The 14,555-nt window shown below is 38.6% G+C and overlaps 1 protein-coding gene across 15 annotated transcripts in view; it reads left to right on the forward strand.

The window, feature by feature from the left end:
• The window catches only part of ERC2 (ELKS/RAB6-interacting/CAST family member 2), a 970,222-nt gene that overhangs the window by 286,199 nt on the left and 669,468 nt on the right, over positions 1–14,555 (forward strand). For 11 of the 15 annotated variants that reach the window (XR_012090621.1, XR_012090622.1, XR_012090620.1 and 8 more), the window contains exons 4-5: positions 10,432–10,506; positions 13,898–13,939. Coding sequence is in view for 11 of the 15 variants with exons in the window: in XM_073010025.1 (XP_072866126.1) it covers positions 10,432–10,506; positions 13,898–13,939 (117 nt within the window). In the remaining 4 variants the exon portion in view is untranslated. The remainder of the gene's footprint in view (positions 1–10,431; positions 10,507–13,897; positions 13,940–14,555) is intronic. The other 4 variants (XM_073010028.1, XM_073010033.1, XM_007984646.3 and 1 more) reach the window with 1 other exon arrangement.

Consider the following 14,555-nt stretch of genomic DNA (forward strand, 5'->3'; position numbering starts at 1 on the left):
TGAACATAAGCTCCGTGGAGGCAGGTATTCTCTGTGTGTCCTACCTGGCAAATAGTGGGCTTTTGGTAACTGAAAATTATTCAATTAGATACAATGGCAGTGCATTAATGCTAGCGAATGTCAGAGCACAGAACAAGGGGGCAGGGAAGGTGTTCTGCCAGGCTGCCTTGTTTAATGTGCTGTCAGGAACACTAATAATCATTAAAGAGCAAAAACAGTCATAAGGATACATTTCAATGATGATTGTGTACTGTGTGTCAGTCCATATGTTTATCCCAACTTCTCTACCTGATGAGATAGCCATGACATCCATGAGGAAACTGAGTATTAGAGAAAATCCAGTAACTTGCCCAAGGTCATGCACCCAGGAGGTGGAGAGGACAGGATCTTACTCTAGAGGATGAATTTAAAGATTTTATGAGCTTTATTTTCCAAATAGTGAGGTTTTATTTTCAACTTTTATTTTTAACTTCTTGCTTTATTGTGCATGGACGAAGAATGTAGCTTGTATATTAACTTCTGCCTTTTGGAATCCACCTGAGATTTTCCTTGGTGACTGGGTATGGGCTCAATCTTTAAATATTTCATTGAGTCTTAAAATGGAAGTTTCTGGATCCAAAGTTCAGTGTAATTGTCTATTAATTTAGGCTTATTAATTCTACTATGTAAATATTTTAGGTTATTATTTATAAATGCTTGGTCAAAGATTGAGATGGATATTAATATTTGAAAGTGATTCTGTTTTTGTTTTTTGTTTTTTGCCCCACTTCTCCTGTGAGCCTAACCATGTTTGCCTTTTAAGTTTTAATATCTAACATGGACATCAGTCTCAGACAACTGCTGTTATGATAAAATTCTTTCATTTTCAAATACTGAAGAAAAGAATAGGAAATGAGACTGAATCAAAGGAGAAGTAGGGAAGTGACTATAGTGAAATAAGCCCATGGAGGCGTAAACTTCAAATATCAACTCAAAGCCAAGTGGTGAAACGGGGTCAGTGTAGCGAGGCGATTAGGAGCAGTGGCTCTGGAGTCAGGCTGCCTGGGATAAATTTCTGCAGTACAGTTCAGTAGGTTTTCTTGGGCAAGTTAATAACTTCTCTGTTTCTGTTTCTTCAAGTGAAAAATTGTGATAATAAAATGGTGATAATACCTACCTAGGGAGGTTATTTTGAGGATTGAACACATTAACATTTATTAAATACTTAAAAGAGTGCTTAGCGCATAGCAATGTGTAAGTAACTGTTAGCTATTATCATCCTTCACAGCAGACTCCTTTTGGTCAAAAGTACTGTAGGACTTCCAGGCTTATACGTACAGTGTCATTTGTTCTGTTTCATTTAATCAATCCATCAGTGTTTGTTTATTGAGCTCCTACTGTTGGCAGGCACTGTGTTAGGTACTGGGAGTGTAATGGGCACAGAGTTACTGTGCTCATGGAGTTTACCACTCCATGCTATACACAGACATGGATTAATTAATTTTATAAATTAGTGTAAAATTGTGGCCATGTTCAATGACATGGAGGAAAAGTACACAATGCTATGAGAGTCTATGTGAGGGTATGGAATGTTAGACTAGTCTAGAGGGTCAGCTGTTGACCTTCCTGTGATATATTTGCAATGTATGGCTGCGTAACACATTGCCGCAAAGTTAATGGATTAAAACAACAAATCTTTATTATCTCACAGACTCTGTAGGTCAGGAATTTGGCAGTTGCTTAGCCGGGTAGTTCTGGCCCAGCGCCCCTCATGAGGTTGCAGTCAGTCTGTTGGACAGGGCCATAGTCATCTGAAGGCTTGAATGGGACTGGATGATCCACTTCCTTGATGGCTCATTCACATGGCTTTTGGCAGGAGGCCTCAGTTCCTGTCACATGGGCCTCACCATAGGATGTCTTGATATCCTCATGACGTGGCAGCTGCCATCTACCAAAACAACTGATCCAAGAATATGAGCAAGAAAGAAGCCATAATTTCTTTAAGCCTAGGCCTCAGAAGTCAAACATGTCACTTCCACCTTATTCTATTCATTAGAAGTAAGTTACTGAGTCCAGTCTACAGTGAAGGGGAAGACATTTAGGCTTCACCTTATAAAAAGAATGCTGAAGAATTTGTGGACATATTTTAAACTACCCCCTGAGGGGTAATTATTTTTCCTGAGATTGGCTAGTATGAGTTTTGAAGATATCCTAGACCAAGGGTTGACAAACTTTTCTATAAAGGGCCAGATCGTAACTATTTTCAGCTTTGCAGGGCCATATGTTCTCTGTCACAACCACCCAGCTCTGCCATTGCAGCATGAAAGCAGCCATAAATAATGTGGAAATCAATGTGCATAACAGCGTTCCAATAAAACTTTATTTACCAGAAGAGATGGTGGGCTGGATTTGGTCTGTGGGCTGAAGTTTGATAACCTCTATAGACAAAAGGGAATAAAAGGGTGGAGTATTATTCCAGACGGAAATAACAGTATGTTTTAGAAAGAAGAGAATTATTGTGCATTTAAGATACCTAAAACACACTTGGTTCTCCACCCCTCCATGTACTGAGAGGTTTATTGAAACACTATTTGTAATGGAAAAAAGAGTAGGAAACACTTATTTATAGAATTACTTATTTAATATCATTGATAAAGTTTGGAAACATAAATATTATTGAGGTAAAAACCAAAATGCAAAAAAGCTTTGTGCAATAGACAGTTGGTATTTCTGTAAAAAACAACATACTGTATTGTTAGCTTTATATTATTTATGAGGACATAAATATGTAATGAAAGCACAAAAACATGCATGAAAAAGATAGACACCAACTTCAAGATGATGGTTACTCTCTGAAAGGATAGAGGTGGGAAAGATTGTAGGTCTTCAACAATTTCTGTTTTAGAAAAACTTTTAATTATGGTAAAATACACATGATATAAAATTTACCATCTTAACCACTTTTAAGTGTACAGTTCAATAGTGTTAAGTATATTTACGTTGTTGTACAACCTATCTCTAGGACTTTTTCATCTTGCCAAACTGAAACTCTGTACCTGTTACACAACTCCTCATTTCTGCCTATCACCACCCCTGGCAAGCACCATTTCACTTTCTATTTCGATGAGTTTGTCTACTCTAGATACCTATCATAAGTGAGATCATGCAATATTTGTCTTCTTGTGACTGGCTTATTTCACTTAACACAATGTCCTTGAGGTCTGTCCATGTTGCAGCAAGCATTAAAATTTCTGTCCTTTTTATGGCTGAATAATATTCTGTGGTACGTTTACATGGCATTTTGTTTATCATTCATTCATCTATGGACATTTGGGTTGCTTCTACCTTTTGGTTATTGGGCTAATGCAGCTATGAACTTGGGTGTACAAATCTAAAGCAGAGTTTCGACAAAATAAATGACTGATTAAACAGCACACTGTGCAAATATAGTAACCTGAGGCTCTTCTCTCCTCCTATTCTTCCACAGCACATTCTAGTTAGACTTTCACTCCTGCCATCCCCCAAACTGCTCTAGTTGAGGTCACTAATGACCTTGACTAAGTCCAGTGGTCAATTCTCTGACTTCATCCTATTGATCTCTGAGTGGCAATTGATATGATGGCCATGCTCTCATTATGGACACAGCTTCTTCACTTGATCTCTAGGATGCCATGCTCCTCTTTCTCTTCTTACTTCACTGGCTGTCCTTCTCAGGCTCCTTTGCTGCTGCTCCTCACTTCCTGACCCTTCACTCTTGGAGTACCCCTGTGCTCAATACTTTGATATCTCTTCTTTCTATACTCAGTCCCTAGTTGATTCATCTAGGTTTTAAATACTGTCTATTCACTAATCCCAAAGTTGTCATTGTAGTTCTTACTTCTCCCCTCAAATCTAGACTCATCTATTTGATCACCTACTCAGCATCTTCACTTAAATATCTAATATCATTACAAACTTAACACATACAAAACCGAAACTCTTAGTTCCCATAACTCCCACCTTTCCTTCCCAATCTTCCCTATCTTGGTAGTCCACTTCTATTCTTCCTGTTGTTCAGGCTAAGAGCCTTAGAGCCATCTTTTGCTTCTCTCTTTAGTCCTCAGGCAATCTATCAGGAAGCCAAGTCTGCCTCATGTTCAAAACATATCTAAACTCAACTTCTTCTCCTTGCCTCCACTCTGCTTCCATGGTCCAAGGTTCTATCATGACTTGCAGGAGTTATTCCGGTTACCTCTAACTAGCCCCAGTGGGTCTGTCCTTATCACCACCACCCTGAAACCATGCTGCAATACAACATTGGGAGTACTCCTTTAAGAAAGTGCCTCATATCATGGTTTGCCTTTGCTCAGACCTTCCAATATCTTCCCGTTTTTCTCAGAGTGAAATCAATGTCCTCACGACAGACTCCAAATGTGGAGCTCTTCCTCTCATTCCCACCCACCCCTGCACTTCTTTGGCTTTCTACTTTCCCCATCCCTCATGCAACTTCAGCCACACACTTAGCCTTCACTGTTCTCTCTGCCTGGAATATCTACACTGCTTGTTCCCTCATTTCCTTTAGATGAAGATTGTCCAGTCAGTGGCCTACGGGCTGCATGCTACCAGAACGGCTTTGAATGCAGCCGAACACAAATTCATAAATTTTCTTAAAACATTAAGAGATTTTTTTGTGACTTTTTTTTTTTTTTTTTTTTTTAAGCTCATCAACTATCATTATTGTTAGTGTATTTTGTGTGTGGCCCAAGACAATTCTTCTTCCAGTGTGGCCCAGGAAAGCTAAAAGATTGGACACCCCTGCTTTAGATCTTTGTTTAAGTGTCACCTTTTCATGAAGCTTTCTCTGACTACCCTATTGAAAGTTGTAACTGATCCGTGCCTCCCTAGTATTTCCCATTCTACTTCTCTGATTTATTTTCCTTTATAACATTTATAACAGTGTGGTTTAGTCTCCTTTTAAAATTATCGTGGCTTTTCCACCACTGGAATCTGGAATTAAAAAAAAAACAAACAACTATGAAGGCTGGGATATTGGTCTGTTTGGTTCACTGCTGTATTTCTTGTATCCCCCATATCAAATTATTATTTGAGCATCTGAATCTCCCATGTCTTAAGACTGACATGAGTTGATGTTTGAGATTATAGTGTTCCTTTCCTGTTGATTCCTCCAATTGGTGTTGGTCCATAATAGTGGCAATTTTAAAACATGTCTTCAAATTCTTTGGCACTGCTTCCTTTAGGAAGCAGGCTTGTGACTGCTTCAACAGAGCATGACAGAAGTGGTGCTATAGGACTTTCAAGGTTAGGTAATAAAAGGCCATGTAGTTTCTTGCTCATGTGCAAGAAACTTACCTAGAATTCATGAGCATAATACAATGGTGGCGGTCTGATGCCATTAAGTTTGGGGTGGCTTATTATACAGTGATAGATTTCCAGAACAATAATGGGAAAAAGCCAGATAAACATAATAATTACCTTTGGAATGAAAGTTAAGTTTTTAATTGTTGTTATTATTATTATTATTTGGTCTGTTGAAGAAAGTATGTGGTGTGTGTGAACATTATTCTGCCAGGTTCATCTTGGAAGCTAGTGTCCATCCAGATTAACTCACTAGACTCTAGACTCTCATTAATGCTAAGAAGTATCATTCTGATGAACCACTTGAGATTTCATGCTCAAAATTCTAGGCTCTTCATATATTTTCATGTTGATCAGCTGAAGGAGCTAGCAATTTTGCACTAGCTAAAGCCAACCTTGTCATGAAATTACAGGAAAATATATAATATGGGGATTGATGTCACTGTGAGATATTAAATTTTGTGATGCTGCCAATTTTCTTCTCTTATTTTTTTCTGTTGTTTTTAAAAGTGAGAATGGGTGGGACTAGAAATACCAACCGGAGGTCCTCATTTCAGAGTCAGCTGTCTATTAAAAATCTGGATAGTCTCAGAGCTGGAAGAGCATTAGACACCTATTCATAAAGCTCCTGATTCTGTGGATCAGAGAGGGGAAACAGCATACCCAAAGTCTCATGCTGGGACTTCAGGCTCCTGACTTTTGACTTCTAGTACAGTGCTCTTTCTTCTCAATAAGTGGTTCTCAGCCCAAAGTCTGGTTCAAAGGTAAACTTCTGGGGTGCTGATCCAGGCTCTGTGAACCAGCTGGCATGGTGCACACCATTTTGCTTGTATGTGCTTTTATGTCCATTTCCAGAGAGAATCCACTCCTCCCATTTGATTTTTACAGAGATGTGTGACTCAGAAAAGTTTAAGTACCATTGCACTTCATGATTTAATAATATTGTCATGTGAAAACTATCACAGTAAGTTAAATCTTATACTCATTCATACCTATATGAGAGGACATCAAATTCTCCTGGGGAAATTCATTAATTGTTTAGGATTAGTGCATAATGGGTACATCTCTCAGATGGTTAGGGGCAGTTGGAGCCTCCAGCAACCAATTCATCCTACTGTCTGTTTAGAAAATTTGGCAAGCAATCACACGTTAAAATCACTTTGGTGATTCAAAAGCAACAAACAATACAGGACTAATAAGGTATTATTTTGCCTTGCAGCCTTTGCAGTTCTTAAAGCAGAGAGAACTGAGATCTCTGTAGATAAAGCCTGAAAACTTATAGGCTTAACTTAATAGAAGTTTATGTTTACTTCATATCACCATGCAATGTAGGTCTTCAGCAGCCTTTCAAATGATGTTTCAGAAATGTGGGCTTCTTTTATCTTGAGGCTACACTGTCTTCTTGGATATTGAAGTCCTTCACTTCTAGCTAGTCATCACACAGCGGGGCCTGTAGTAGGGTGGGGGGAGGGGGGAGGGAGGAGGGATAGCATTAGAAGATATATCTAATGTAAATGACGAGTTAATGGGTACAGCACACCAACCTGGCACATATATACATATGTAACAAACCTGCACATTGTGCACATGTACCCTAGAACTTACAGTATAATAAATAAAAAATAAATAAAAAATAAAAACAGGTGTTCAAACAAAAGAAAAAGAGGGAGAGTTGAGGACCAGTTAGGAAGTTTTTATGGAAGTTGATTGAGTTGCACATTTCTAACCACATTCCACTGGCCAGAAATAAGTCCCATGGCCCCATCTAGGTAGTGGTTGTGGGGCCTCCTAGCAACAACTCTATAGTATGGAAGAGGAGCACAAACCTTCCTTGGGCAACTGGTCCTCTGCCACAGAGTGAGTATTATAATAATCCCAAATCTCAGAGATAGGCGAAGTGTTTGAGATGGGATTTTCAGACAGTCCATGTTGTCTGGATATAGATTACAATTTTCATTTACCTGACACCTTAGGAATCAAGGTGATCCTCATAATCTATGAAGTCAGGGTTGAAAAATATTGTAATTAAGAAAATTACAATTCTTGGATAATTGGAGATTTTATTTTATTTTTAAAGGAGTGACACAGAGGGTAAGGGACCAATCTGGATTTTTAGCTGGTTTGTATTATAATATAATTTGTATAATTATAGCAAAGAGAACTCTGTTTCCATTTTTGCATAACTATTGCTACAAGTTTAGCTTTTTTATTGCATGTTTACCCTTAACAATGTTTTTGTGTTTGGCAGAAATTACAGCAGCACCTGCCTCTACCCTGGGATTTTTATTTTCACTGTGTTGCTTAGTCGTTTCTTCATTATTTTTTTCTTGTTTTATACAAGCTTAACCTCTCTCTTCAAGTTATAATTTTCATTCTGGAACTTGGAATTGTTATGGTATGAAATTATTATGAATTGCATTCCTGGCTTTTAAAAAGATGATTTCAGTGCCACTTGGCATCAGAATGGGTGATCTGTGAAATGTATTTCTTCTAACAGTTGCTACAGAGAAACTCTGACAAGTGCCTTACTTTTTGTTTTCTTGTCTATGAGTTTTTATTGGTCCAGTGAACTCCAGCAATCTTGGAAGTAATGTTGAGGACCAAGTAGATTTTTTCTTTGTATAGGTTGAAATCTCATAGGATCCACCCAATGCTATGTTGGCACTGGGTTGTAGTGACCCATGAAAGCTGGGAAAAAACCATATATTGATTCCAAATTGATTGGAAACTTGTTCTAATAACTAAAGTTACAAATTAAATATACAAACACACAATTAAATAGATTACATTAAAAGCTCATAATTTCCTAATTTCTTATTACACTTTACTATTATCTAAGATCTTGAGGTTGTTACATTTATTGTGTCTGTGTGGTAGAAAATGCCATACAATGGGGGGTACTATTGTGTCTCCCTTCCCAAGTCTGCATTCAGGGATGCCACTTGGGTAGCTTGATATTGGCCATGGTAGGTGCAGGTTTTTAAAATTTCCAGCAGCCCACTGTGCTCACCATATACAACATCTTCATTTGGTAGTGCTGAGGCTTGAATGAGACAAGCAGTGCTAGGAACATCACAGATGCTCAAAAAGGACAGCTGCCTTAAGGTCCTTCCTTCAGAAAATCTCTGCCATTTTCAGAGTCCAAAAATGGTAGTGTTGCCAGATGATTGCAGTCCAGTGCCTCTAGAGGGACACAGGATCTCTTTCTATTTCTCTATTCATAAATGTTTGGTAATAGTTGACTTCATCCCTTCCCAGGGATATGTTAGGGGAAAAAATATCCTGACTGATGCAAGAGCATTTTGAATAGTTAGGAAGCATAGTTTTCAAATTGGAGGTTGAGAAAGAGCTTTGTACAGGGTGGCTGATTTGTGCCAGTGATTAGTTTGAGAAGAAAATATTATTTTCAGATTCCTGGTCCAGAGCTGTAGCATTAAATCCCCTACACTGGTCCTTGAACATGTGCCCTATGGTCCACCTGTAAGATTTCTTGGGCCACTGGCAAATATAATAAGAATAGCATAATAGGATGTGGGCAAAAGATTGCCTGCTTATCTTATCCTGGATAGGACTGTCTTTTATTGTGGGTCTTGAGTGTTCTGATAGCTTTTACATTAATGTGTCCTATCTTTTTTTTGGACAGAATCTCATTCTGTCATAGGCTGGGGTGCAGTGGTGTGATCTCAGCTCACTGCAACCTCTGTCTCCCTGGCTTAAGTGATCCTCCTGCCTCAGCCTCCCAAGTAGCTGGGATTACAGGCATGCGCCACCATGCCCAGCTAATTTTTGTATTTTTAGTAGAGATGGGATTTCACCGTGTTTGCCAGGATGGTCTCAATCTTCTGACCTCGTGATCCGCCCACCTCGGCCTCCCAAAGTGTTGGGATTACAGGTGTGAACCACCATGCCCGACCCCATGTCATATCTTTTTGAAGTGACAGTTATAGTAGATGATAGTGGTGGAGGTAGAGTTAATTTTAAATGCCTTTACTTGCAGAAAGCTAGAAATGATATTGATTCTCTTTTTTAACTCCTTTTTTTAAAAAAAGTAAATGTTTGTGATTCAGTGGTTCTGAAAGTCTAGAACTACCCCATGTTGACTCTAAACTGATTTTTGTGGAAGCAGAAGTAAGTATTGATAGAATTATTCCATAGGTGACCTGAATCAGCAGCATGCGTATGTGTGAGCACTTTTGTTTACTCCTGCCAATTGCTCACTCTCCTAAAACTGTTGATAGTTAAGAAAATCCAAGTGTGATCTGAGCACGCATTGTCCTTATCTCTCTCTCTCTTCTGCTAAGGCAACTTTTCAAAGTCTCAACAGAAGTGTTCTTTTGAGGAGAAGCATATAAAAAGTGACCCTTCAAGATAAAAATTGTAATCGTGGTGTTTGCTTTTTACCTAAATAAATGTTCATCATCGTTACAGGGGTTTTTGGGTCCACATCTGGCTTTAACAATTTTTTTCTCCCCTCTAACACTGTTGATACTAATGCCAATTTTAATTTCTTGGCATCATGATACATAAATATATCACCCACAGATGTGGTTTTAAACAAGGACTGAAACTGTAAATTCGGAAGCAAGAGATTCACAGGGTTTCATCAAATCACTCTCGAAAGTGACACAGTTGTACTGAAATGGTTTTAAATTGCTCATTTCAAACCTACCTCGGTAGCAAAATGCCATGCGTGCAGCGGATTTGCAACCACGTTAGTCATTTTCTTTCCTCTGTTTCCTTGCTGTGTTTGTATTGGGAGCACAGAGTAATGTAATTTAGTAAATTATGATTTGATGGCTGGGCATCAGCCCCAGTGTTGAACAGTATTTGGACTATGATTACTTGCTGGCTTTGTCACAGTTGACATTAATTATTGATGGAAGTTTCAGAAATAGCGCATGTGCTAGGAGCTTTTAGCTGGAACGCAGGCTCCAGGCAGGAGAGATGCTAAAGAGTGTGGGGGAAGAGGCACCTGTGGCTTGTTTATGTCTGCGCACAGGGAAACTGGACCCAGCAGGCTGTGTAGTACCTGTATAAAGGTTATGGTATAACGGAAGGATGAACCGTCAGGCTTATTTCTATCGTGTTCCTCCCCAGGAATTGCACCGAAGAAGCCAGCTTCAGCCGGAGCCAGCCAAGACGAAGGCTCTCCAGACTGTCATCGAAATGAAGGTAGGAACTGTGTACTTTTGTCAGAAACAGTTATGCCTTGGGAGTTTGTTCTAACTTGGTGGTGCCTAATATAAACATGAAATGAACCTTGTGTTTTTCTCTAGGCACCCTGCTGGGTGCTTTACTTCTGAAATTTTTTACCTTCCTGGGCACATTTAATTTATTGGCCCTTTAATTAGGATTCCTTTTCTGGGCAAAAGAATAAAGGGCTCAAGAATCCATTGGCTGAAAGGAGCTGGGTTCTTTTGCAAAGCATGTCTAGTCCTAGGGGGGTTTTGTGTGTGTTTTAAAAGTAAAATTTTTAAACTATAATAATTCTTTTCCTCCTATTCACATCACAATAAAAAGCACCTTTGAGAAATTAAGAGTTGGCAAAGGGAAGTTATTTTACATGCAGTGGTATTGTTAAATAATTAAAATTATGCTATCAGCAAAGTTTTCAAAATTGAAATACTTTTTAAGAAAAAAACTTTCTAGTGACCCCAGTATTTTCTCCTAACCAAGTCTGGAAGTAATAACACTTTACTAAGTACTTGCAAAGTATCCTATTTAGCTGTGCAGGCATAGAGATACACTGTTTAAAGGAATAGAAAAATCCTTCTGAGAGGATTCAGGACATTTAAGGAATCATGAAGTAAATGAGCAAGGCCAAGTCATGATCTGTGATTAAGAAACTGGTCTAAATGAAACTCAATTTCTTTGCTAGTATCTAGAAATTTGAAAACTTTTTATTTACAGTTTTTGCCAGAAGGGTGCAAATAGTAAAGTATTTATCTCAATAATAAATAATTCTTGATTTAATGTGTTCCATTAAGAAACACTAAGTTTATAACCAAGATGTTTGCAATCTGAAAATTCCATGCTCAAGTTTAACACTCAGGGAGTTTGCTGGTCACCATGGGCCTGCAAGAGAATTCTAAAGCTTGCTGATAGGACGATGAGTCTTCTCAATCCTTCTTGCAGCATATGATTTTGAATTATCTGTCCCCAAATTCCCAAGTTTTGAGGGAAAAGAAACTAATATGAGCTCTTGAATTCTTGGCATGTGCAATTCTGAGTAGGGATTGTTTTTCTTATTCAATGACAACTTCTTCATCCAAGTGGAGTTTTGTGAAAATAGTATAGGTCATTTGCTTTAAAACTATGTGTCCCCCAAATGAGGTTACATGAGTCAAGGCACTCATAATGTATTTGTAGCATCTGGGTTTGAAAAATATATTTGAAGGCACCAAATGCCAATAGGATTAAAAATAATTATTAACTCTGGCTCATCAGTTGTTTTAAACTTATATAATTTAAACATTTTGAAAAGAAACTGAACATTCTACACTGGGGAATGGTAGGCCAGTGGTTCATAATTCAGAGTTTATCCTCACTTCATATTGGAATCAAACCTGATACTTGGTTAAGGCCTAAAAAAAAGAAAAGAAAAAAAAGAGAAAATGAAAAGACAAAAGGACAAAAGACTTGATTTTTTTTTTTTTTTTTTTTTTGCAAAGGGTGACTCAGTCCCCCTTCCACCCACCTCCACACCCACCTTCCAAGTCAGCACAAATAGTAATGGAGAAGAGGATGTATATATAATCTATTTCCAAATTATCATTAAAAAAAAAAGGAGTGAGTTCCCAAGGCCTTTGGAAAAAACAAGAGAAACACCTCTTCTAATGTGGTGGGTAGTTTCCTGGTAAATGTCTCCATGCAGAGACAATTGGTACCTTTTTTGTGACTTTTTAAAGTAGAAAAATATGTTTGATCCTAGTTTGTTGTTTCTAGCATTATGTTTTATTATAAAACAAAAAATTATAAATAAAAAACTCAGGTTATCTACATGAGAAGGCAGAGAAACTTGAATTCTAGGGCAAATTCATATCCACATATTATCAGTAAATTGAACCTAGAGTTCTCCTTCTATGGATGGCAATGTTGCTGATTTGTAGGCATAAGGCATTTGTATTTTTAGGACAAATGAAGATCAATATAATTTTCAGGAAACTGATCCTCAAGTTTTTCTGTTGTCTTTTTGGTTGCCTGTTAACTTACAAAAGCACTGCCTTCTGTCTTGTCAACAGAGAAGTCTGGGTCCCATTAGCATCTATCCTCAACATACCTAAATTGAGTTATGGAGGCAGCTGGTAGAGGGTCATCTCAGCCATGTGTATAGCTCAGGCTGGAGGCTGTGATCTCATCTAATTTTGTACATTACACCTCTATGAAATTGGTGGGAATATTGAAAGTTCATATTGTACAGGCTTTAGAGTTGACTACCAAATCGAACTGACCCTTCAGCCTAGTGAGTGGAACTTGAGACCCTGTTGTATTTTAACCCTGGGTAAACATTGGTGTCATCTAGTGCCTTGATAGAATTTAAAATTAAGAAGAGATTTCCCAGCACTTTGGGAGGCCAAGGTGGGCAGATCACAAGGTCGGGAGTTTGAGACCAGCCTGACCAACATGGTGAAATCCCGTCTCTAATAAAAGTACAAAAATTAGGCCCAGATGCAGTGGCTCACGCCTGTAATCCCAGCCCTTTGAAGGCTTAGGTGGGTGGATCACGAGGTCAGGAGATCGAGACCATCCTGGCTAACACGGTGAAACCCCGTCTCTACTAAAAAATACAAAAAATCAGCCGGCCGTGGTGGCGGGCGCCTGTAGTCCCAGCTACTCGGGAGGCTGAGGCAGGAGAATGGCGTGAACCCGCGAGGCGGAGCTTGCAGTGAGCCGAGATCTCGCCACTGCACTCCAGCCTGGGCGACAGAGCGAGACTCCATCTAAAAAAAAAAAAAAAAAATTAACCAGGCGTGGTGGCGGGCACCTGTAATCCCAGCTACTCAGGAGGCAGAGGCAGGAGAATCACTTGAACCTGGGACGCGGAGGTTGCAGTTAGCCAAGATCTTGCCACAGAACTCCAGCCTGGATGACGTTGTGAGACACTGTCTCAAAGAAAAAAAAAAAAAAAGAAGAGATTTCATAGACTAAATTGGACTCAGAGATTATCCTTATTTGTTTCTTGCTTTTTAGAGGAACTAAGGGTGAACTAAGGGTGACAATGGGGTTGAACCCCATTGTCCCCATATACACACTTTGCATAAACTCACAAAAGACTTTTGTTGTGAAAGTCTGTGAAATCTTGCCTAAATTTAAGCACTATTTAGAACCACAGTCTGGTAGTTCTAGATTTTTGTGTACCCCCCCCTCGACTTTGGAGTTGTGAAAATGTGTTTTTCTGGGGTGAACCTTGGGAAATATCATCTGCCTGAGTCAAATTGGGGGCAGTTCTTTTGCAGACATCACATCTACTACCAGCCAGTTGAGCCTGGGAGCTAAAGTTACCTGAATGAAAAATGAAAGGAAGCCAAGTGAATAAAGTTATTTGTAATTTATCTTCTTGCAGGAAGCTTCAACTTTTAATTTTGATCCTGATTTGGTCTGGCAGGTATGTTCCAAGTTTGCACTTAGAACATTGTGTGTGTTTCTTGGAAAATTAGTTTCTTGTAGGTATTGCAGTGCTCCTCCTCCTTTTGCTTTTGTGTCTAAAGATTCTTTACTAAGCTCCTCTTTTCTGCTCTTGTGGTTAACTGTCAATAAGAATGGCAGTTAAAAGGCTTGTTTTCTCTTTTTTCTTTCTTTAATGCTAATTCCTTTGAAAGAATGTGTAACTTATTTTTATTATAAATTTGACATGACATAAACATGACATCTAAAAGTTTTACTTTCTTGTGTCATTCATAAAGCCAATTTTTTTTTTTAAAGAAAATGAATGACAGTAATGGCAGTTCTTGTCAAATAATCTCAAACCCCTTTTTCATTGTGAGAACTTTTAAGTGAAGGAAAATCTATTTCTAAGTGGCTAAACTCAAAAGGAAATTTATTGGAAAAAAATTTACTGGAAAAAAACAGGGGTATTACTTCGGGCACATCTTGATCCAGAGGCTCAAAAGATGTTAGCAGATCCCATTTTCTCTTATTTTCAGGCAACCTCTCCCTGCCTGTGAGCAAATGGCTACAGCAGCTCAACAATCACAAATGGAAGGACAGGGAGAATGTTGTGC

This window comes from Chlorocebus sabaeus, chromosome 22, assembly GCF_047675955.1.
Source record: "Chlorocebus sabaeus isolate Y175 chromosome 22, mChlSab1.0.hap1, whole genome shotgun sequence".
Taxonomy (NCBI): Eukaryota; Metazoa; Chordata; class Mammalia; order Primates; family Cercopithecidae; genus Chlorocebus; species Chlorocebus sabaeus.